The following is a 25,568-nucleotide window of genomic DNA, read 5'->3' on the forward strand; positions in this document are numbered from 1 at the left end:
GAGGCAGAGCATGTGGTGAAACAGGAGGGAGTAATCAATAATGGATAAACTCTTTTGAGTTGTGCTTCAAAGAAATGATAGTACTTTCAACAAGAGACCATTGCTGGCACCAGCTAAAAGTAGCCTATGGAGGAGGCAAAATCATCAGAGCAAAGCAGACTTCCATAAGAAACCCTTGTGAACAGAAGGAATGCAAAGTGTATGATATACTTATGAGTGACCAAACCACTTACAATAAAGCTGGGAAAATCCAGCACTTTCCTTATTGAAATCAACCTTTTGTGCCACACAGGAAAAAGGTTTTTCTTGAAAAATGTACTAAACCTGTGCATATCGGGCATCCATGCAAGCCCTGAAAAGTGATTTGAGAGCCCCAGTCAGGAATTACCTGAGCATATGCTTTCATAGAATCCAGGTGTCCATCCAAAATGGTCATAGAGAGTAGGTTCCATCAACTAAGGGGAAGAGCTGTCTGCTCACAAGCAGCCTGAGGGGATTAGTCAGAGTTTGCAAATGCCAGTCCCCGGCTGCATTGCTATTCACTTCATTTAACTTGTTAACAACAAATACAACTTGTCAACAACAAAGACTGTCTAGGGAAAAAGAAAACCAATATTTTAAAACCAGAATAGGTAAAGATGAGTTCAAGGCTACCTTAGCCGAGGACTGGGGACAACATGTAACATTGATCCTGGGATATGTTCCTGGTGGGGTTAGAAGGACATAACGTTATTTGTATTATTTCAGTCAGTCAGCAGCAACTCAAGGTCTCCAAAAACTTTAAAGGTTTAATTGCCTCTTTAAAAAATGGGAATGTGCAAGTCATTTTGTGATTTGATTCCAGGAGAAGTCTCCTATTGAAAGATCCCTCATTCCATAAAGTGAGATGACTATATTTCATAACTAGACTCACATGACATGTATTTTGTAGAGATATGAGGGTGATAATAATACATTTAGTGAATGTAAATGTTTGCTTGACACATTTTAAGTTATACTTCATTGCATTTTAATTTTAAACTAGTCGATACAGTTTAGAATTTACAATATCAGAAACAACAATTAGTCAATAAGGAAGGATTATAGGACAGTTGTCTACAGGTTGCTTGAATCTGATGAAAATTGGGAATATCATAGAAAAGTAAATAGAATACAAAAGTTGCAGTTTCACATAAAGTCAGGGTGCTATTCTGCATAATCTGTGAAACAATCACTCAGGTTTCATGGGGTGAACATATCAGGAAATAAGTTCCAATTGGACATAAACATTTTGAGCAAAAATACTGTATATTACAAGATTTTTTTCCCATTTTGTATGCTGCTTTGATGCTAGATTACTTTGTATTCCTGCTGTAAAATTATGAAATAAAGTTCTAAGATGTATACAGCACCTACACCTGGGATTAAAGTACAAACTTGATATATATGAACATGATACTAAGTGTTTTTCTTATTTGGTATAAAATGAGTACAGAAGTATGTAAACATGAATATAATTATTCCAAAGAATGCAGTGAAGTGAAATATTTTTTTCCAGAGGGATGGCAGGATATGTTTTGAAGAATTGTCTATGACCCGAGTGTTCAGGGGTTTGAGAACACGGTCCCACTGAGTCAGAATTGCATTTCTAGCTTTCTTCCACTTTCCAGGTCCACAAAGGCGATACTGGTAAGAGGTACAAGGACCAAAGAAGATTTTTAAAGCTAGTTTGGGGTCCTGTAGTAAAAGTAATGGCACATTGGGCTTAACCCCTATGCAAGCAGCAATTTCATCCCAGTAGCCAACAATTAATTCTTTTTCTTCCCTTTTGCTGGAAGTACCCCTGGAGCAGAAGACAAATGGAAGTAGTAATTAGTATTCTGTAGCTATAGACCAGGGCTTTTCAACCGGTGGTACACGTACCACCGGTGGTACATTGGCACCTGGCAGATGGTATGTGACCTTGCCTAGCCTAGACAAGTGTAGCAGAGGGAGGGAATGAGCTAAAGTGGCACAGCACAGGACTTGCCATAAGAGAGTCATCAAGAGCTGCAGGACTGCTGGGTCAAGGCAAAGGCCCCAGGATCGGCACTTCTGGCACACCCAGAAGAGAAAGGAGGAGGGGGGTGGAGACAGGAGAGGATATAAAAGGAGGCAGTTTTGGCGGGAGAGGGAGAGAAAAAAAAGACACTGGAGAAAGAGTCAGAAGAGAAAAGGCTTTTGCCAGAGAGAGGGAAGGCTTTTGGGGAGAAGTGTGCATGAGAGAGAGGGAAGCCTTTGGGGGACAAGTGTGTGTGTGTGAGAGGAAAAGCTTTTGGGGAGAAGTATGTATGAGATAGGGAAGGCTTTGGGGAAGAAGTGTGTGTGTGAGAGAGAGGGGGGAGGAGACAAGCAGTGAGGAGAAAGATGGAGAAGCAGAGAGGCTTCTGTGAGACAAGCAGAGGGATAAGTGAAGAAGCACAGGCTGTGGAAGGAGAGGCCAGCAGGCAGTGAGGAGAAGGAGAGAGGAAGAAGGGCCAACCAGCCACCTGACCACCAAGGTAGTGGTGCATATTAATAAATGTGGAGAAATTCTTCATTCTTCATCAGTGCAAAAGGAAAGTGATTCAGCAAAGGAACTGTCACCAAACAAATTAAAACTGGCACCGAATCGAAAATACAGTGAAAATTTAAGAAGACACTGGATAGTCACTTGTCTGAAATAGTATAGGTTCCCCTGCTTGATCAGGGGGCTGGACTAGAAGAACTCCAATGTCCCTTCCAGATTCTATTCTATTCTATTCTATTCTATTCTATTCTATTCTATTCTATTCTGTTCTGTTCTGTTCTGTTCTGTTCTGTTCTGTTCTATTCTATTCTATTCTATTCTATTCTATTCTATTCTATTCTATTCTATTCTATTCTATTCTATTCTATTCTATTCTATTCTATTCTACTCAGTGAGTAGCAATTTGTTCCAATGGTGCAGCAGCAATTTACAGTTCAATATCATATTCAATGAATAAAAACCTCTATACCTGCATTAAGCCATGGCTTAGCTTGATGTGTCTATCAGTCAGAGTTTGATTTATAGGGAAAGGAACTCTGATAGATCCTGTTGAGTAATAGTTTGAGTTTTCTTTTTGAAACTAAAAAAGAAACTTGCAATAACTGAAACATCAGAAACAATAGAAATAGAACAACAGAAAGGTTTTTTCCTCTCTGAAGTTAAATTTGACCCATTCATATGTAGATCAATGGAATGTATGTTCTTTAAAACAGAAGTCCCCAACCTTTTGGGTACCAGGGACCGGTTCCATGGAGAGAAGTTTTTCTGCAGACCGGAGGGTGTGTGTTTTTGTGTGCTGCCTACATCCCGCGGATAGGGCTTTACTTGTTTGTTTGGATTGGTTACTGGCATGCTGTGGCCCGGTACCAGTCCACAGACTGGGGGTTGGGGACCCCTGCTTTAAACCAGTAAATTATCTTCCACCCAGAGCAGTAAATTGCTCAGGTTTCCTCAAGTTTTGCCTTGCCTCTGGGGTCTGTTTACCTCTCTCTCCTGTAGCACAAGAAAAAGCCAAAAGCATATTATTTGCTTTCCTTAGTATTATTCCTGATTAAAACAAAAGCAACTGTCATATATATCCAAACCAAACATATAACATTGTTGCCTGAAAACAGAATTATCTAATTAGAAGTGTCTAACCACAGAGAGTAGCCACAATTCTGGATAGTTACCACAGCTGAATAACTGAGATGCTTCTAGGTCAGATTTTGTATTGTGCCTCATCCACAGAATTTTACAGAAAAAAGGGTGAGCATTATAACACCCTCTCCCTGTAATTCTCCTGTATCCTTATCCCATTCAAAATCCAAACGAAAAGAGAGAATACTGTAGCTACACAATATCTTTTTCTTAATAGCATTAAGCCTGGAAATACTTCATGAGTCAAGGTGTAGTGGAAGTTACTTCTTATGGCCACATGAAGGCACCCTATGGACGGTTGACAACTATGAACTGCACCATATAATATATATTTTTCCTTCCATGATTTAAGGCTGAAAACCCCTGGATCTTCAACCTGTCCTATGTTCTCTAATGCTATTAAAGAGTCTGGGACCAGTATTGCAGGTCACCATACATAACCCTTCTGTCTGGACGACCTAGAAGATTTCTTTTTATCTTTGGTATATATCGCCTTTCTATTCAGAGGGTACACTGGGCAGCTCTGAAAATAGCATTCAGCATCTATTTAGATTAAGAAAATAACGTGATAAAGAGTGTTAAAGCAGCCAGGAAGAGTTATACACTCTTCTGTACTTGTTAGTTTTTTTACCTACATAAAGCAGCAACTCTTAGGCCACAGCTATATACCAGTAATATCCACCAGCAGCATACTAACATAAAGGGTTTTATCCCAATTGTTGATCTTTACAATGCCGCAGCAACAAGAAAGCAGCATGTTCTACCCTTATTGTTTCAATGCATGACAAATTAAAGAAAGTTATTGATAAATTCTCCCAGCTTCCCTTCCCACTATGTACCCCTGCAGTCAGGAAAAAACAATCTTCAATTGTAGTCCCTAACATAGGAATGGGTCAAGATAGGCAGCTGGTTTAGCAATCTGCCTGGTTTAGCAATCTGTCAAGTTACTTAACGTGACACATAGAACTATATAGAAGAATAGGGTTGGAAAGGATCTTGGAAGTCTTCTAGTGCAACCTCCTGCCTATAGCAGCAGATCCTAGATCAGGGGTTCCCAACGGGGTGCTCGCATCCCCTGGGGGTGTGAGATGATATTCCAGGGGTGCAAAAACTTGGGTTTTCAAAATTATAGTGTATATGCATAATTCGTTGCCGTTATTTCGAAGTTTTGTAAGGGGTGTAAGAATATATCAGAAGTGTTCTAGGGGTGCGGGGTATAGAAAAGGTTGGGAACCGCTGTCCTAGATCATTCTGGATAAATGGCTATCCAGTCTCTTTCTGAAAACCACCAGTGATGGAGCACCCACAACTTCCAGAGGCAAACTATTCCAGTGATTAATTATTCTCACTGTCAAGAAATTTCTCCTTAGTTCTAGATTGGAGCTCTATTTAACGATCTTCCACCCATTACTTGTCTTGCCCTCAGGTAGAGAATACGTTGATCCCCTCTTCTCTGTGACAGCTCTTCAAGTATTGGAAGACAGCTATCCGATCACTCCTTATCTTCATTAGACTAGACATAACTAGTTTCCTCAATCATTCATTGTATGGTTTAGCTTCCAGACTCCTTGTCATCTTTGTTACTCTTCTTTGCACTCTTTCTAGGGCAATAATGGTGAACCTTTTAGAGACTGAGTGCCCAAACTGCAACCCAAAACCCACTTATTTATCACCTGGTGCTGCATGGGCGTGGCCCATTGGGCATTGCTATGGTGGTCACAGCAGACTGGGTGGGTGTGGCCAGGATGAGCATGGCCAGCTCGATGTTGCTTGTGGGGAGGGACACCTGTGGAGGCCAAACAGGGTTGGGAGAGATCCAGGGGGTCTCTGGTGGATGGGGCAATGGGCAAGAGGCTCGTCCTGTGGGGTGAGGTGGGGCAAGGCAGGGGGCAGGGTGGAGGTGCCATTGCCTAAACTTTCCCACCTCCCGCATGGGCAAGGCCTTTCCTGAGATGAGCCCACATGCGCTTTCACACGTGGTCTGGCAATGTGGAAGTATGAGCATTCGGAGGGAAACTCCTCAAGAAGAAGAGCGTGCGCCTACTCCCCCACCTGGCTGGGGCTTTTCTTGCCCCGCCCTCTGCTCTCAAGGCGCTAAACACTCTGCTTCTGTTGAAACTGTGGCAGGGGTGCAGGACTGGTGGCCTAGCAACGGAGACATGGAAGCGGTAGACCGGCCAATGAGTGCATGTGTGCGTGGAGCGGTTATCAACAGTGGCAGTAACAACAGTAGCCCTGTGTAGTGAAAGGGGCGCCTGCAGTTTGGGAGGTGTCAATGGGGCAGGGGAGTGGCTGCTTCCTGGAAGATGGGGACCAGAGTCATCTGCAGCAGGCAGGGGATAATACAAGCTTAAAATAAAAATAAAAGTCTAAAAAGGGCCGACACTTTCTGACCAAGGGGCACAGAAAGGATGGCATTTGTGGAAGGGGGCAACACCAGTTTGACAATGGTGGAGGAGACAAGGTTTAGGCCGTGCACCTAAAGGTGGGCAACCACCAACTGTGCTTGGATAGTTCTCCCCAAGAAGTTCCAGCACCGCTTTGAGCCCTGAGTTCTCAAGGCTCACAGCAGTTTGTTGCCAAAGCTGTGTTGGTGGAGCCGGCATCCCCCGAATGGAGAAAATGGGTGTCCTGCCAGGCCCGACATCCCCAATAACAGCGGGAGCCTCCTGGTTCCTCTGCTCACCGTGATGGAGAAATAGTCCCAGAAGTATTGCCAGATGGCCCAGGTGGAGCGGCAGCCCCCACGAGACAGCGTCTCCCAGTCCAGGTAGAGCCAGGCCATGTAGCCGAGCGCCAGCAGCCAGCTGTCCCTGAGCAGTAGCACTGGGTAAAGCCTCAGGCAGCACTGGGCTACAAGAGAGGCAGCAGGTGACCCTCTCCTCTGCCTCGCCAGCCTCCGAGAAGTGGCAGCTGTGGGACTCTGAACATGGTTTGGAGCCTGCCACTCCAGCTGCTCCCACCCGTGGACAGCTCCAGCTGAGAGGAAGTTGCGGTACCCTGCAGGGCTGGAGCAGTTGGGGTTTGGGAAGGCAGCCCCACGCGAAGCAAGGCAAGCCACCGCCCACAAGAGCCAAGCCAGACACCGTAACTGCCTGCCTGCCCCCACCTCGGGCTCCCTTCATGATCATAGGCCCACCGCTCCACACTGTCCATGACTGCTGGCCAGGACTGCCTCTCCTGCAACCTCCCCCATGGCTGGGACACAGCCAAGTTTGCCGCTGCCAGCACCGTCCCATCCTCACCCAGTGCCAGGAAGGAGAAGACCTACTGGAGGATAGCAGCTGTTTGGAGGCGCCGCCAGAGTGGCAGGCACAGCAGTGCGAACCACAACCACATGGCCAGTACAATGGGGTCAGGCTCCTATAGCTTGCCTGCCAAGCACAGCTTCAGCTTATCTCAGATGAGCTCCTTTTCCTCCTCCGCGAGGCCTCGCCCTGCCCACCTGTAAGCGAGGCACTCCTGCACTGCTGCAGGGGGGAGGGGGCGCCTCCCCAATGGCGGCTCCAGGCTGGCTAGCCTTAGGCCAGTGATGGCAAACTTTTAGAGATCACGTGTGCTGGGACGATGGCACGTGCTCACAGAGAGGGCCCCGCATGCCACCTGTGGCACGTGTGCCATAGATTCGCCACCACTGTTCTAGGGTCTCAACATCTTTTTTGCATGGTGGTGACCAGGATTGGATGCAATTTTCCCACTTTGGTCTCACTAGTGCCATTACTACTTCTTAATGTGATCTTGAAACTATCCATCTATTGATGCAACCTAGGACTGTGTTAGCTTTTTTTTGCAGCTGTAGCACACTGCTAGTTCATACATAAGCGATGGTCTACTAGATATGCTGGTCTACTGTAATAAAGATTTGAATTAATTTGACAAACAAGATTTGATAAGAAATTTGAAAGCCATTTGCGAGGCATTATATGGGTAGATGTCCAATCTTTCCATGATCAAATGGCATATCCTAATCCTGAGTTACCATATCATTGATGAAATGTGCTAAATTATATTGTATCAGGAGAAAAGAGAAAACAATTACTTTAAAACTGGAACAGATAAAGGTAAGTTAAATTGATTCAGCTAGGGTTTGAGGATGAGATGAAGGCAATGTCATCAGGACATGGTATTTAAAACTGGAGCATGTTCATGCTGTGGTTAGGGAGATATGAGGTTAAGACTTTAGGTTCAATTTTTCTTTCTAAACTAGGACAACATAATGTCAGTAAAGGACCAGTTGCTAAAATACACGTAAACATGTCCACGAAATTACCAAGAGTTGAGCTGAGATTATTATTTTACATTTAAAAAAACTGTGGATCTTTGCTATGCCCTTTCCAATTTACCTAGTTCTTCGTGATATGTTTTGCTTTGTCTTATTTTAGGAGTATCATGTCTTCTCTTTAAAGTGTTTCTGTCTGTTAACTTCTTGCCAGGAACTTTGCATATACCTTTCGGGTATTTTGCCAGAATGATACCTTGAAATAATGTCTGTTGAATCTATGGTTTAACATTTTCTAATTCACTGAAGCTGAGAGGCGAAAAGTACTAACTATAGCTTTCAAAATAATATATAACATTTCATACTTATTAAGGAGCCTTTTCTTCTGCTTATCAATGTCATTCATCATTCTGTTCACTGGAGGCAGCTTACTAGATCCTGGTAAGGAAAAAAGAAACAATATGGATGAGCTTTGACCACGACAACCTCAGCTGTTGCTTTGAGTTTCTTTAGGAGAGATGGCCTGTTAGGCTCACACTCTGTGGCTAGTCACAGTGTTAACTATGGTCATTAATAAGATGGTCATCTTATTGATCATGTCACAGATGATTAACCAAAGTTAATCAAAGTTAACCAAAGCCACAGCCTCTGTTTACTGCCGAGAGCAAGTTTCTAAGTTATCTTTTTACTGGCATTCTGTCTGTCTGTCCTTCCTTCCTTCCATCCATCCATCTCAGCAAACTTCTGAATTTTACCCATAAGCCACTACATGTGAAATACAAATTAATCAATTTTTTATTCAAATTGTTTTCGAAATGAAGCACACAAAATATATATGTGAAAAACAATGCTGTGTTAATTGAAGGTTTTAACAAGTGCTGTTTTTCTGTTATCTTGCACCAATTACATCAACAAGCGACTTAAGCTTTCTATACGGATCCGATTCATGTGTACAGTATTGGTTAATACTCATGTTGGATTATATATTAGTCATAGCTCTTCTGTGCTACTAATTAATACCTATATCTTTTAAAGTCTCTTTGATTTGTAACAATAGTTTGAAACTCTCTCTCCCTGCTGCAAATGAATCAGATGACTATCATCTTGTTTGTCTAGATTCTGCATTTTTTGTGGAATTTTCTTTATCAACTATTTTGTAAGCAGCTATATTACTTTAATTGGGGCAGCTCTGTAATTATCTGCCTCAGTACTGAATATCTGCATTTTAATACTTAACATTCAAAAGTTTTGTTACTGTGTTTCCCCGAAAATAAGACCTACCCTGAAAATAAGCCCCAGCTTGATTTTTATGCATGTGCCTAATATAAGCCCTATCCCCAAAATAAGCTGTAGTTAAGAGGCTGCGCAGCTGGCTGCCTGCCCATTCTTTCTGGTTGTTTGTAGTTCATCCGCTTACCTCAGGGCCCTCGCAGCCAGGCCTCCCACGCTCTGACATCTGCCTCGCCTCGCAGTGGTGGCACCAACCAATCCTGTCCAGCAGGAGCCCGCAAGGCCACCACTGGGCCACTTCTTCTATGGTGAATCCGGGGTGCTGTTCTCAACTGCAGAGGCCTTTTCCTGAAGACCTCTGCCAATGAAACGGAGCCCGGGAGCAACACACGCATCAACCCAGTGCTCCATTCTTGGCGGCAGAGGCTTTTTGCAAAGATGGCAAATGTCTTTGCAAATGGAAGGAAGGCTTTGATGTTTCAACCCTTACCTCCATTTGCAAAGCCTTTTGCTGCAGATTTCATCCAAGCCTCCATTTCCAGAGAACAAAGGCCTAAAGTACTGTGATATCACGTGAGATCAATAGTGAGAAGAAGTGGGCCAGTGGCGGCCACACAGGCTGCTGCTGGATGGGGCTGTGGTTCTGCTGCCACGAGGCAAGACAGTGGAAAAAATAAGACATCCCCCCAAAAGAAGACCTAATGCTTCTTCTGGAACAAAAAAACCTATAAGACCAGGTCTTATTTTCGAGGAAACATGGTATATGTTATTTTTGTTTCCTTTTGATGTATTCATTTCCTGCGAGATTGAGCCATTTTGGGCTTAACTGGTAACTATTTGATTTTGCAGCAAAGCCAGGAAGTAAGATTATAGAAATTCAACTTTTACATTTTAACTATTAATTGCCAGAAAGACAACACTGAGTGATGTGAGAGTCCCATCTTTCTTGCATATTAATGTTAATGGAAAGATGTCTCCTTTCTAGATGCTGCTTGGAAAATAGGCAACCCCAGAAATTTTCAAGCTTACTATATCACAGCAGGATATGGAACCAGGTTTTGAGGACCTAAAAGTATACAATATAATACATATATATATATATACTCTAGGGGCCGGTGCTCATCTCCGTTTCAAAGCTGAGGACATCTCCGTGGTCATGTGGCTGGCATGACTAGATGCCAAAGGTGCATGGAACGCTGTTACCTTCCCACCGTAGTGGTCCCTATTTTTCTACTTGCATTTTTACGTGCTTTCGAACTGCTAGGTTGGCAGAAGCTGGGACAAGTAACAGGCGCTCACTCTGTTACGTGGCACTCAGGATTCGACCCGCCAAACTGCCGATCTTCTGATTGACAAGCTCAGTGTCCTAACCCACTGAGCCACCGCGTATATATATACTGTATATATATATATATATATATATATATATATATATATATATATATGTGTGTGTGTGTGTGTGTGTGTGTGTGTGTGTGTGTGTGTGAGGGATGCGGTGGCTCAGTGGGTTAGGACGCTGAGCTTGTCGATCTGAAGGTCGGCAGTTTGGCGGGTCGAATCCCGAGTGCCGCGTAACAGAGTGAGCGCCTGTTACTCGTCCCAGCTTCTGCCAACCTAGCAGTTCGAAAGCACATAAAAATGCAAGTAGAAAAATAGGGACCACTACGGTGGGAAGGTAACAGCGTTCCGTGCGCCTTTGGCGTCTAGTCATGCCGGCCACATGACCACGGATAAATCCTCGGACAAGCGCTGGCTCTTCGGCTTTGAAACGGAGATGAGCACCGGCCCCTAGAGTCGGAAACGACTAGCACGCATGTGCGGGGGAACCTTTACCTTTACCTTTATATATATATATATATATATATATATATATATATATATATATATATATATATATATATATATATACACTGTATACACACACACACACACACAATATAATACAATATCTAAATATTAGCAGATTCCAGACCATCTTGAAAATGATGGCTGGAGTTGTGAAAGGTATGAGCCCCAAAAATGCATTTGCAAGATCTCCCTAATTGTATTTTTATGGATCTTATAATAAAGAGGCCAGATGCTTAGCTGGCATTCTAGAATCTAACATGCCATTTAATTACAATGTAGCATTGTGATGAGATTTCTATGATTTTTGGCTTCATAAAATTTAAAGCTCACATGGGTACAGAAAAACCTGAAAATGTTTCAGTATTAAATTTAATATTAATATTAAATTGGAAAGCAGCTTAAAGTTGAAATATAGCCTTACCGTTAAACACTCTTGTAACCCAGCGAGCCTGCAGTTCCACTGTAGGTGGAATAGATCCTGTTACTGATGCATAACCTATGAAGGCAAGTGTGGGCTTCTCCAACTGAGGAGGGAATACTTGTTTGTAAAGGAATGTACGGCTTTTGCAAACATTGCGAACAGATTCTTCCAGGAAGAGAAATGAAGCAGCATAGCCTGTAGTAAAAATGACCACATCTATATTTTCTTCTACAGTTCCATCTTCAAATATGGCGGAAGTCTCAGTAAACCTCTTCACGTTTGGCTTTATAATCACTGAACCACAGAGGATGCAGGTGGGCAGTTCATCATTGATAATGATGCATGAAAATGAACTGTTGAAAAGAACAGAAGTAGAAAGAAGCACGGTTAGTTCAACTATCCCCATTAGCCTAATCCCATTTTCAGTAGTACTATCCTATTTTGCTTCTGACTTGCCTATTCATATTGACTCACATGGCACAGACAAAAAATGTCAGCACACCTTTTTTTTACTTCCACCACCTCCCTTAACTGCTTGTCTGGATATTAAATACTTCTGAATGTTAGCTAGTTCTTCAGTTGGTAGAATTAGACAGTAGATAGAAGACAGCAGAATTTTGATCCTAGGCTGGCTTGTCATCGACTGCCATAGAAATTCCATTTCTTCCTCCTTCTATTTTTATCTCAGATGTTTCAGTATAGCAAGGGATAGATTATCCTCCAAATGAGATGTGAGAAGTGACCCCAGTTAAGTGGTTGATTGGCTGGCTAATCAGCAGATGGGCAATCTAGTTAACAGATCAACCTGAATCAGCTTGGTTGATAGGTTTGGTACAGGGGCCTAGATGTATAATCTCTTCTTTGTGAGGTCAGTTCTAAAATTTCTAAATTCATTTCTTTTAATCATCAGTGTGCAAATGATGCCCTGCTTTTAATGCCTTTTGTAACAGAGCCAGTGTTCAGTTCAACGTTCTGTTCTTCAAAGTAATTGTGTACATCATAAGCAACATATTGCCCAATATGGGTTTGAGAATTCTCCAGGAACATAGTTCACAGAATACTTTGGAAAAAGACTCAAGAATCAGCAAATAGTCTAGCTAGAGATTTTACAGTATATATTTCCCTTGAGGAAGGGAAGTTTGTTAAAAATGCACTGGGAAAAGAAAATTATTTGTCAACAAACCTCTGTCTTGCAAAATAGCAAATTAGTTTTTACTTACTAGCAGACTTCATCTTTTGTAAGCTCACCATTTTGGCAAATGCAATGTAATGCATAGTAAAAGAGATTACCTTTTAATGGGGATCAGTCCATAATTCTTATGGTTAAACCATTGATTGAATTTATTTGCCAATAACTTGTCCCTAATGCTGACAGGAAGATATCTTTGAAAGAAGTATAGAAATCGAGTTTGGAAGACCATATCATTAGGCCACCCAGCTTTTGACATGCGACTTAATACCCAGGCTCCATTTCTGGTGCTGAGAAAGACCTAAGAGGCAAAAAAGAAAAGAGCATTCTTAGGGACTCTCAGCTACTGAGGAGTGGGAAGTGATCTATACTATCAGTAAAAGGCAAAAAGGAGATTAAATCCTTTGGTAAGATAGACAACATTACTAATACATCCAAAGCAAAAAAAATTATAACAATATCCTACGGAGGCACATAATATGGGAGAGCAATACTGTATCAGGCTTACAACTAAGGATGTGAGAATAATATGACCTAATAATTTATTTATTTATTTATTTATTTGTTTTTATAAACCGCCCTTCTCCCGAGGGACTCGGGGCGGTGTACAGAGTAAGGTAGGCAAACATAATGAAACAGTACTGAAAAACAATAAACAAAACAAACTGGGACCCCAATTAGAGCTATCAAGCCAGGCCGGACTGCTGGAATAGGTAAGTCTTCAAGTCGCGCCGGAAGGTGCGGAGGTCGGGGGCCATCCGGATTTCAGTTGGTAAGCAGTTCCAGAGGGCTGGCGCACCCACTGAGAATGCCCTCCCCCTGGGGGCCACCAGCCGACATTCCTTGAGCGGTGGCACCCTGAGGAGGCCCTCTCTGTGGGAGCGCACAGGGCGGTGGGGTGTTGACATTGGCAGAAGGTGCTCCCGTAGGTAGTCCGGACCCATGCCATGTAGGGCTTGGGCTAATAATGCATAACCTATAAGAGGCTACGGAATATGGCAAGTTAAAAACATTTGGCGATATTTTCAAGAAAGAATTAGAAAGCAATGCAGGAGGGGCAATAATTTTGAAATACAGGTAGTTCTCGACTTACAACCACAATTGAGCCCAAAACTTCTGTTATTAAGCAAGACAGTTCTTAAGTGGGTTTTGCCCCATTTTATGATTTTTCTTGCCACAGTTGTTAAATGAATCGATGCAATTATTAAATTAGTAACACGGTTGTTAAGTGAATCTGGCTTCTCCATTGATTTTGCTTGTCAGACATTGCAACCATCGTAAGTATGAACCAGTTGCTAAGCATCCAAATTTTGATCACATGACCATGGGGATGCTGCAACGGTCGTAAGGGTGAAAAATGGTCATAAGTCACTTTTGTAACTTTGAACGGTCACTAAATGAATGGCTGTAAGACAAGGACTACCTGTACTCAAGGAGCATTTGACTGCATTGTTATGATGCCTTAAAACAGGAACATTTCGGTGATGTCTATCAACCACCTGGTCTTTTGTTAAGATTCTGTAGCCCAGAAATAGTTTTCTGAACAAAGCCTTCAGACCTATACTTGGAAGAAATAAAAAACAACTAAAGTAACACCATAAAAATAGATACCATGTTTCCCCAAAAATAAGTCCCGGTCTTTCTTTCTTTCTTTCTTTCTTTCTTTCTTTCTTTCTTTCTTTCTTTCTTTCTTTCTTTCTCTCTCTCTCTCTCTCTCTCTTTCTCTCTCTCTTTCTTTCTTTCTCTTTCTTTCTTTCTTTCTTTCTTTCTTTCTTTCTTTCTTTCTTTCTTTCTTTCTTTCTCTCTCTCTCTCTCTTTCTCTTTCTTTCTTTCTTTCTTTCTTTCTTTCTTTCTTTCTTTCTTTCTTTCTCTCTCTCTCTCTCTCTCTCTCTCTCTCTCTCTCTCTCTCTCTCTCTCTCTCTTTCTTTCTTTCTTTCTTTCTTTCTTTCTTTCTTTCTTTCTTTCTTTTTTATTTATATAGCCTCCAAAACAGGCACCAGGTCTTATTTTTGGAAGGGGTGTCTTTTCCACTCACCTTGCAGCAGCTGCACTGACAGCCCAGCCCAGCTGACCCACTTCTTCTGTGGCCAAAGGAGAAGCTTCATTCTACAGCTGAGATTGGAGTTCCGGCCTGTATTTTGCAGTCAGAGGCCTTTCCGGAAGGCCTCTGAAGGCTGGCGCTCCCTTCTCAGCTGCAGAGGCATTTCCTTTGGCCTCAGAAGAAGTGGGCCAGCGAGGCAGGTGTAATTCATAGGAGGCCTGGCTGCAATGGTAAGCGGGTGCGTGGGGCAGCTCCACTCCCCCACCCTCGCCCTACTTTATTTTTAGGTGTGCGCTTTGCCCCCAAACCAGGGATTATTTTTGGGGTAGGGCTTATATTAGACCCATCCCCAAAATCAAGCTAGGGCTTATTTCCAGGGTAAGGCCTTACTTTTGGGGAAACACGGTAAGAATGAAAGCTTTGAGCAGATGCATATGCTAAGACCAGCTTTGTTGAAATAGCTATGCCAGTCATGGTCAGTGACTCAGAAGAAAATACCGTAGTAATAAAAGTTGTACATAATGTTTATCTGTCACGCACTTAGCATATGAATCCTCATGAAAGGAAGAGTGAAAGAGCACCAGGTAGACCGTGTCTTTGCCCTAGAAATGTGCCAAAAGCATGCTTCACTGCTTCTGACTCTGCTCTTTTAAAATTGATATGGTGTGTGATAATGACGATGACTCCAAGATGATCACTTATTTCCTACTGAAGAGTAGGAGCACAGCAGTCATTGATTCAGCAAATGATACCTTGGCAGCTGTGCGGCTCACTTCCACAGCGACATCGCCTCCGGTGTTCCCAGCACCCAGGATCAGAACTTTTTTACCCTCCAGCCCTTTTGAATCTCTGTATTCCCAGCTATGCATGTAATGACCTTTAAATTTTTCCAGTCCTGTAAAGTGACAGAGAAGACAATGTCACACTTCATGAGATATTTCTCCTTGACAATAAAACAGTTTTTTTCATTATTACCAGCTACTCAATACAGTGCCAAAGGTTGTTTATTAAACTTTACTGTGTTTATCAGAGGCTATCTGCCAAGAGAGTTAAGGGAAATACTGTAGCATAGCAAGAGGTGGCTCCATGGCTCCATTTTTTAATTGAAAGGGAATTACATAGTATGCAAGATGGCTGCCCAGAAGCTTGGATTTAATCCCCTTAAAGGGGCTTCAAAGTATCTGTGAGTGCAACTCTCTGCATCACCTTAAAATGTCTTTTCCTATATTGACTCCCTTGATATTCTACGTAGGAATTTTTTTTAGAAGCGCTTGGTTGGGTTTACTGACAATATTATGCTGGACTAAATAGTCCTAGTTCACTGAAGCTCTGACATTATCAGATTTATTCAACTGTAAATGGAATTGATTTCCTTCTGATTTTTTTCCATGTAAGAGGACATCTTGTGAGGCAGATAACTTGTTTTGTTGCCTGTAGTACCATTTAATTCTTTTGCCTCAGGCAATAATTGTAATGATCCATCTTTCATCTATGAAAAAATTGAAATGCAAAAAGGATATGACAGGATTGTGTAATTTTGAAAACACAAATCGCTACCATGGGTGGAAATTGGCTAGACAATAGGTGACATAAGGCGGCTTTAGGTCTTTATCCCTACTGTAATTCCCATTGTAATTGCATCTCTGCTTTCTAGGCCTGCTGTTCTTCATGGGAGAAAAATCCTCTTTTGGAATCAGTGTCATTCTTCTCATTGAAAATAAGCAAGCATATGGGGAGGGTAGCAATTCTCATATGGCAAGAACATGTAATAAATTTGCTTTTTGCCCAGACCCCATAACACTGCATCCTTCCCCACTGGCTATGTATTGTTCAAATTATACATGCCAAGACTAGAAAGGTGATTTTAGTATGGTCCAGGATAGCCCCAAGAGTGAATACCACTATGAAATATCTTAGAGTGGTTGGGTGTGTTTCTTCTGCTAATCCCCTTTGGAGGACAATGGGAAAACTACAGATAGCCCTTACTTACAACTACAATGTTGTTAAGTGAGACATCATTAAAGTGAGTTTTGCTCCATTTTATGATCTTTCTTACCACAGTTGTTAAGTGAATCACTGCATTTGATAAATTAATAATCTGGTTGTTAAGTGAATCTGATTTCCACATTCACTTTGGTTGTCACAAAAGGTTATTATGTGACCTTGGGATACAGCAACAGTCATAAATATGAACCAGTTGCCAAGCAACAGAATTTTGTTCACGTGATTAAGGGGAAGCTGCAAAGGTCATAACTGTGACAAATGATCATAAGTCACTTTTTTCAGTGCTGTTTTAGCTTTGAATGGTCACTACATGAACCGTTATAAGTTGAGGACTACCTGTATTATTATTTTAAGTTGGTGTATAGCAGTTTATCATCTTGATGTTAGATAACAATTAGAAGCCAGAAAACAAATTAAGCCAATAAAATGAATAATTGACAATAAAGTAACAATTCTAAACCAAAATGTGATTTAAGGACTTTTTTTTAAGTTAATGGAAACATCAGTACCCTGAACTCTGCAGGAAAAACATTCCAAAAAACTGAAGTGTCAGCCAAGAAGGCTTGATGCTGAGTCAATGGCAGATGAAGCCTCTGTAAGTAAACCTCATCACTACTCTCCACAGCAACTGTGGAAGTTGCTATGGAAAGAAACATTCTCTCAGTCAACCTGGACCAAAGTTTTGTAGTACTTACAACCAGCATTTTGCCCAGAAAGGAACAAGCAGCCAGTGCAATAATTTGAGCACCCATGTGATACAGACTCTTTGCATTTTGCCCCAAACCAGTTTGGCTCTTGATTTTTGTATAAACTGAAGTTTCTAGACTAGACACAAATCTAGATCCACATACAGCATGTCACCTTTGTTAAGCCTAGAGGTCACCAGGATGTGTCCTGTACTATTTTGAGGTCATTTTTGTTCCCTCCCCCCCACCCCAAGAATGCACTTGACTTTTTCACCCATGATCAAATCATGGATTATTTATTTTCTTTTGAATCAACCTGGCATTACTAAACAGCAAGACCATTTTTTAAAAAATAGCTGGAACCACAACCACGTTAGCTTATTTGTATTTGGCAAATTTGTTCAAAACTCACCAGGAAAAGAATCTAAGGGTAGATTAACTTCTGTAAAAAGACCACTGCAAATCATAACTGCATCAAAGACAGTAGATGCCTGGTTTCCATTAGACTCTGTGTAGACTACCCATTGTCCAGTAGTTGTGAAATCTGGATGTTTTCTGATGCTGTATACCGTTGTCTTGTATAATCCCCAAACAAAACAAAATAATTTGACATTATTACAGAGTGATGACATTCTCAATTTTGCTGTTGTTTTGTGTTCTATTGAGAGTTGTGAGGATTAGTAGACAAAAGGAAAGAGATTCTCAAAAAGCATAAAAGTTAACAAGAGTAGCAAGCACTCAGAAGAAATTCTTGCTTCAGTAATAAATCTCTCACTACTATCCATATCTAGTAGGGACTGTGTGTCCCTTTTTCTAGCTAAGCCAATCTGAAGTGTAGTGTCCAGGTTTTTACAAGATGTGGTATAACCTACTCAAGAGTGTTGTACACATGATCAGAAACACTATATTTTTGGGTATAACAATGGAATAAAATTCTAATAAATAAATAAATAAATAAATAAATAAATAAATAAATAAATAAATAAATAAATAAATGCTTTATAGGGTAGGAGGCAGACTGCAAGGATGCCCTGCTTATGAGCTTCCCAGAGACACTTGCCTAGATGCTAGAGCATGTCCCTTCCAGCCCTATGATACTGTGGTTCTATGGAATCTCTCTAATATAGTGGAATTCTAATATTTATAACCTATCACAGTGGTTGAAATGTCACTTAACATTTACAGTCCTTTTCATTCTGACTGTTGCAGAAATACCTATTTCCCGCTCACCTTAAACTGAATGCAGTCCAGAAGGTGGAAATATTTAGCATAATCCTTGAGGTACTCCAGGACTAAGGAGTGATGCAGATAGTTAGGATAGTTTTCTGGAAATGGGAAGTCACTGAAGCAGCTCATTTCTTTGGATGTGTTGCTCACCACAGATCTGTAAACATTGGTCCTTCCCTTTTCAGGAATGTCCTGTACAATGGTAGCACATATGAAGTATAGTAAAATGTTTATAAGCCCTTAAAATCATTTTTGAAAGTGTTTTGCAATGCAACCTACTATTTAAATGTTGTTAGGTTTTAGCCATGGGATAAATCTGGTTTTATTTAATTCCTTTGACCACTGATATCTAGCTACCTTTATTTTAATGACCTTAGCTGTCCAGAGCCCCTTTGGACAGCAAAATGAGTGGCATATAAATGTAATTAGTAAATAATGAAGAAATAAATAAAATGACCTTGGATTTTCATGTTATTCTACTATCATATTTTAATTAGATACATGTTTGTGTATTCATTTTTTTCATTTTAACATTCCAAAGGACACTTTTTGGTACAGGGAGACTTGAGAGCACAATAAAGGTTTCTGTGACATACTGATTGTCCATAAACATCATGCTTGCTATCTGTGAAAAGGTAATTCCCAGAATGAGGTAGTTTGGGGATATGCATTGGAGCCGATATAATTAATCAATCCTGGGAATATCTAGCTTCTTCTGTAAGCAGAGAATGCCTGGTTATAGAATGCCTTGTTTCTTTGTGCTTTATCAAACAGGAAAGGTTACAAAAGAGTTTTAATGTATGTAAGCTATGCTAGTAAAATATGATAGTAGGAAATTTTAATATCTCCTACTTACGCACCATCATCTGAGAGTATATATCATACATGTGCAGTTTCATGTGTATGGGACTCAATCTATCAAACAGCTATGTGGTGAGGTCAATGTGCATACAACCACTTAAATGCATATATCTTGAACTTCATTATAAAAACATAGAAAACTGACAGCCAAAAAAGACTTAGCGATCCATTTAATCTGCCTTTTGGGTGTTTTATTAAAAAAAATAATTTATTATTATTTTAATTATATTTTAAATTTTATTTTATTTTTTGTATGCCCAACCCACATTTGAACAGGTCTTAGCATGTGAAGGTGCTAAAGTCCATAGGAATTACAATATGTAGAGTATTGTTTCCTCATTGTTTGATAAAACTAGTCTCACTTCTTCTGGTGAGCTAGGCTAAGACTTTTCCACAGGCAGATACAATGGAAAATTCAGTTAAAAACACCAACAATGCTTAGCTAAAAAATGTCTCCTGATATTTTTTTTACAGACTGCCTGCAGGCAATTCGGGGTTCTTATCTCCCTGCCGACTTTGGAAATAGTCCCAGCCAGCTGCTCAGCCTGCTTTTCACCTGAGTCTAATGTCTGGAGTAAACAAAATCCATGGAAAACCACCTGTAGGGATGAGAATCTCCTGAAGGGCCTGGACCACTTATTATTGTCTTCTCTGATTGAGCTGGCAGGATTGGGCCGATCTCTGGATGGAAGTGATAGATATCTGCTCTTTGGACAAGGTGCAGGTACTGTATTTTACTTCCCATCCAAGAAAGACATGCAGAAATCCTGGTTGCATTTGGCAGCAGGACAGCATTCTTAAAGAGTTGCTTGTAATGCTTCCTCCATCTTTTTTCTCCGTACCTCCCGCAGCTTCATCTGTCACTTATTTTCCTTTTCTTTGGTCTGCCTGTCTTGGTGCCACCCTTGTATCCTTCCGACATCAAGTGTCAGTAGTTAGACATTGCTTTCTTGGTCATTCGGGTTTTTCCCCGCGTAGAACTAAAGGTGTAGGAGCGACGTTTCGACGGAATCCCATCCGTCATCATCAGGCTGGTGGCTTCTGCTTCCTTCTTCTGGGAGAAGCATGTGGCTGTTTGTTCATCTTTTTTAAACTGCCAGAGGGGGTGTGTTCTGTGGGTGGAGGTGTGCTCTGATTGGGTGGGGGAGTAAGTGTGTTCTGATTGGGTGGGAGTGTGTTTTGAATGGTGGGTGTGTTCTGATTGGGTGGGGGTGTGTTTTGAGTGGATGGGCTGGTCTCAGCTGCCAGCCTTAGACCTGAGCTGGTGAGTTGTGCTGCTTTTGTTCGGCTTCGTGTTTGTGGTGGTGCTATGTTTTTATAGTGGGTGTCAGTTTGCTTATTGTGTGGTTTGGAGGGGTTTAAAGTGGCTGATGTTGCAGCTGTAGTTAGGTTTCTGTTTTGTGGTTGTGCCTCGTTATCATTGTGGGTTCGGATTTGCTTTTTGAATGGTTGTGTGGTGGTGATGTCATGTGGTGTTATCATGAGTTTGGGTCTGTCATTCTTGGTGGTTGGGACTCGTCTGTCAATCAAGGCGGGTTTCCAAATGGTTGGTAGGCGAGAGGTATCATCTCGTTTGTTTATGCTGTGGGGGCGTTTTTCTATCTCAATGGCTTCTCTGATTATTCTGTTGTTAAAATGTTCAATTTTGGCGATAGTTTTGGTTTTTTTAAAATCAATTTCATGTCCCGTGGCTTCAAAGTGTTGGACCAGGGATGAAGTTTGTTCTCCTTTTCTGAGTGAGTTTTTGTGCTCTTCAATGCGTGCACTTATTCTTCTGTTGGTCTGTCCGATGTATGTGGTGGGGCAGGTGGTGCATGGGATTTCGTATACTCCTTGGTTTTCTAAGCCAATTATGTCCTTGGGGTTTCTTAGGATGGTGGATATTTTTCTGTCTGTGTAGAATGCTGTTTTGATGTTGTATTTTTGGAGGACCTTGCTGATTCTGTCTGTGGTCCCTTTTAAGTATGGGAGGAGGGCTTTGCCATTTTCTTGTTCTCTGTCTTGGGTTTTTGTGGGTGTCTCTCTTCGGATTAAGTTGGTAATCGTATTTCTTTGGAATCCATTGGCTGTTAGTACATTAGTGAGAGTGTGTAGTTCAGTTTTTTGGTGTTGTTCGTGAGCTAGGTGTTTTGTTCTGGAGATGAGTGTCTTGGCTACGGAGTTGATCTGTGCTGGGTGGTGGTGTGAGAGTGCGTTCAGATAGCGGTTTGTGTGTGTTTTTTTATGGTAGATAGTGTGTCCTAGGGAGCCGTTGGATTTCTTGTAGAACTACACACTCTCACTAATGTACTCACTAATGTACTAATGTATATACATATACATATATATACACACACATATATATACATACATATATATATATATATATATACATATATATATACATATATACATATAAACATATATACATATATACATATATACATATATCCCAGAAGAAGGAAGCTAAAGCCACCAGCCTGATGATGACGGATGGGATTCCGTCGAAACGTTGCGCCTACAACTTTAGTTCTACGCGGGGAAAAACCCGAATAACCAAAGATCCATATACATATATACATATACATATACATATACATATACATATACATATACATATACATATACATATACATATACATATACATATACATATACATACATACATACATACATACATACATACATACATACATACATACATATATATATATATATATATATATATATATATATATATATATATATATATATATATATCAGCTTAGAATTGCTCTTTGTTTTCAGTCTATAGAATTTTCCTATTATTTTATGGGTATTGTTTTAAAAAATACTTTAATCATTGCAACATGATCTCTAGAGCAGGGCTTTTCAACCTTTTCACCGATTGTGCCACTTTTAGGATACGTCAATATTCGAGTACCACCAGTCACCTAGCAAGGTGTCAAAAACTTGATGACACCCCAGCCCCCAAAAGGAAAAAAAATTGACAAAGTACAAGTAGTCCCCGACTTACAACAGTTTACTTAGTGATTGTTCAAAGTTACAGCGGCACTGAAAAATATGACTTATCACCATTTTTCACACTTATGACCATTGCAGCATCCCCAGAGTCACATGATTTACGTTTGGATGCTTGGCAACTGATTCATACTTATGATGGTCACAGTGTCCCAGGGTCATGTGATCCCCTTTTTCAAACTTTTGACAAGCAAAATCAATGGCTGGGGGGGCATGGCCAGCTCAACATCACTCAGGTTGGGGGGAGCCTGTGGGGGGGAGGCAGGGCTGTGGGGGGATCACCGTCCCTCTTGGGCCACGTGGGGGATTCCCAGATGGTGGTGCGGGCTGTCCAGAGCCCTGGGCAATGGAGGGCAAGCACCCAGTTCTCTAGGACAGTCACATACCACCTGCCAGGTGCCAAAGTACCACCGGTAATACGCATACCACTGGTTGAAAAGCTCTGACCTAGAAGACGAAACAGTTGCGGTACTCCCTGACTTACCACCACAATGGACCCCAAAGTTTCTGTTGTTAAGTGAGACATTTGTTAAGTGAGTTTTGCCCCATTTTACGACTTTTCTTGCCACACTTGTTAAGTGAATCACTGCAGTTCCTAAGTTAGTAACCTGGTTGCTTCCCCATTGACTTTGCTTGTCGAAAGCTCGCAGAATGTGATCACATGACCCCAGGACACAGCAAAAGGTCATAAATATGAACCAGTTGCCAAGCATATGAATTTTGATCATGTAGAGATCTAGCCAAGTATAATCTTTCAAAATATAATCTTTTATGTATAAGAAATTGCAACACTTCCCTCGTCCCCCCCCACACCCACTCTTTGGATTGTAAATCTTTCCCTTCTCATTTCTCTGCTGTGGCTTTAAAATATAACAGCTCTCTACCAGCTTGCACAGTAACAAAGTTAATGGGCTCATTGCCAGCTATTGTGCAATTGTGTGTTCAAGCTTAGAGATACAGAAGTGTAATGCCAGGATAGATGATGAGATTCAAAGTAACTTTTTAGATGCACAGAAACCTTATGATGAGTGGAGTGCCCAGCATATATTCTTTGATCCATCAAAAGAAAATAAAGCTGTGTTCTGATCCATAGGCTTCGTGTTCAGAGTCTCATTGGGATTTATTTTGATTCTGAGCTGAAAAACCTTATAATCACATGACCATGGGGATTCTTCAAAGGTTGTAACTGAAAACGGTCGTAAGTAATTTTTTTCATTGCCTTTGTAACTTTGAACGGTCATTAAGTGAACTGTTGGAAGTCAAGGACTACCTGCATTTTAGTTTAATGGCCCCACATTTTTCTCTGATGGAACGAGCAAAACAGGCCCCACAACACACAGAAAAGAAAAGAAAAAATCTCAAATTCCAGAATCTTTGGATTCATGTAAAGTTCTTCTCTGTTAATGCTTGTAGAATTCCTACAGTTTGATGTTTTTGTTCAGAATTTTAAATTTGAATTAGTGCTACTCACTGTGAATTGCCAAAGCCCTCCAATGACATCGTTTTTTTCAAAGCAGGTGGGTTCTAGTCCTTCCTCTAGGCAGCACTTGATAGAGACCAGCCCGCTCACTCCTGCCCCAATAATTGCCACTTTTCGTCCCATAGCTTGGTGACAGGATAGAGGCTTTTCTGAAGAGGCAGCTAAAAAGTTGCCCTGTAATAATTCACGCACTACTATCTGCTGGACACAAAGTACAAAGGTTATAATTCTGTAGCTATACTTTTACGGTTTCCTTGTAAAGTTGCATAAGCAAGAAGCATTTCTCTCTCTCTCCCTTAAGTATATATCTTTGCCAGCAAGTACCTGTTAGTTAGTTAAAAGGGACGCGGTGGCTCAGTGGGTTAGGACGCTGAGCTTGTCGATCAGAAGGTCGGCAGTTTGGCAGGTCGAATCCCGAGTGCCACGTAGCAGAGTGAGCGCCTGTTACTCGTCCCAGCTTCTGCCAACCTAGCAGTTCGAAAGCACGTAAAAATGCAAGTAGAAAAATAGGGACCACTACAGTGCGAAGATAACAGCATTCTGTGCGCCTTTGGCGTCCAGTCATGTCGGCTACATGACCACGGAGATGTCCTCGGACAAGCGCTGACTCTTCAGCTTTGAAACGGAGATGAGCACCGGCCCCTAGAGTCAGAAATGACTAGCACGGATGTGCGGGGGAACCTTTACCTTTACCTTTACCTTTACCTGTTAGTTTGGTAAATTCAAGCACTGTTTATATTGTGTATTGGAATACAAATCACTGTTCTTTTCTCAGGAGGCTCTCTTGCCTCCTTAATCACCAGAGCTTTGTTAATACTCTCCATTCCTGAACAACATTCCTCCATGCAGGGTCAGAGACACTCATAATAATGCTAAGAATAAATATGGAGAATACAGGGATTCCAGATTCTATTGGTTATTGGGGTGGGGGTGTTCAGTTATGAAAACAGCAAAGTAAAAATAAAAAAAGTGAATGGTGTCACAATATAGCATTTTAAGTCAAGTTAACCAAAGTGGTTACATTGCCAGATCACACTATTTTTATTTTTAAACCACTAGTTATTGAATAAGTCAATAAAGAGCCTTGGTGGAGCAGTGGGCTAATGCCTCCTTAAGTAACACCAGCTGCCTGCAATTAGTGCAGGTTCGCATCCCACCAGGCTCAAGGTTGACTCAGCCTTCCATCCTTCCGAGGTAGGTAAAATGAGGACCCAGATTGTTGGGGGCAGTTAAGCTGACTTTGTAATAATGCCGCTTGGGGTGTGTGTGAAAGCCCTAATAAGCAGGCATATACATAGAATGAAGGCTACTGCTAAGCTTGTAAGCCGCCCTGAGTCTTCGGAGAAGGGTGGGATATAAATGGAATTAAAATAAAAAAATAAACAAAAATAAAGTCAACACTTGCTGCTTTGGCACAACTTTCCAAACTCCATAATGTGGTTGGTATTTTGCCTTAGTATGGCAGTTTTAATTCTTTATTTCTAGAGAAGGAGGAGCTGTATTGAAGGTGAAAGTTGATGGTAAAAGCAGGATCAATGGCAGTGCATGTAGTTTGTCAGGACTGACTTGCTACTACAGAGAAACTCAAAAGGTAACCAAGAATCACAGGAACTTCATCACATGATGTAACAATAATAGAGTTTGAAGGCACCTCGGAGGTCATCTAGTCCAATCCCCTGCACTTGAAAGAACCCT

General features: G+C 41.3%; 1 protein-coding gene across 1 annotated transcript; it reads right to left on the minus strand.

The window, feature by feature from the left end:
- Positions 1-1,450: 1,450 nt before the first annotated feature.
- Positions 1,451-23,996, minus strand: LOC308666642 (dimethylaniline monooxygenase [N-oxide-forming] 4-like; the record flags this gene model as incomplete). Its single annotated transcript, XM_081325536.1, is given in 9 exon segments — positions 1,451-1,486; positions 1,489-1,822; positions 8,252-8,324; positions 11,386-11,738; positions 12,676-12,875; positions 15,368-15,510; positions 17,718-17,880; positions 18,536-18,724; positions 23,865-23,996. Coding segments are annotated over 9 exon segments (1,623 nt in total).
- Positions 23,997-25,568: the final 1,572 nt, after the last annotated feature.

The sequence above is a fragment of the Vipera berus genome (assembly GCF_964194415.1).
Source record: "Vipera berus genome assembly, chromosome: 3".
In the NCBI taxonomy this organism is placed as follows: Eukaryota; Metazoa; Chordata; class Lepidosauria; order Squamata; family Viperidae; genus Vipera; species Vipera berus.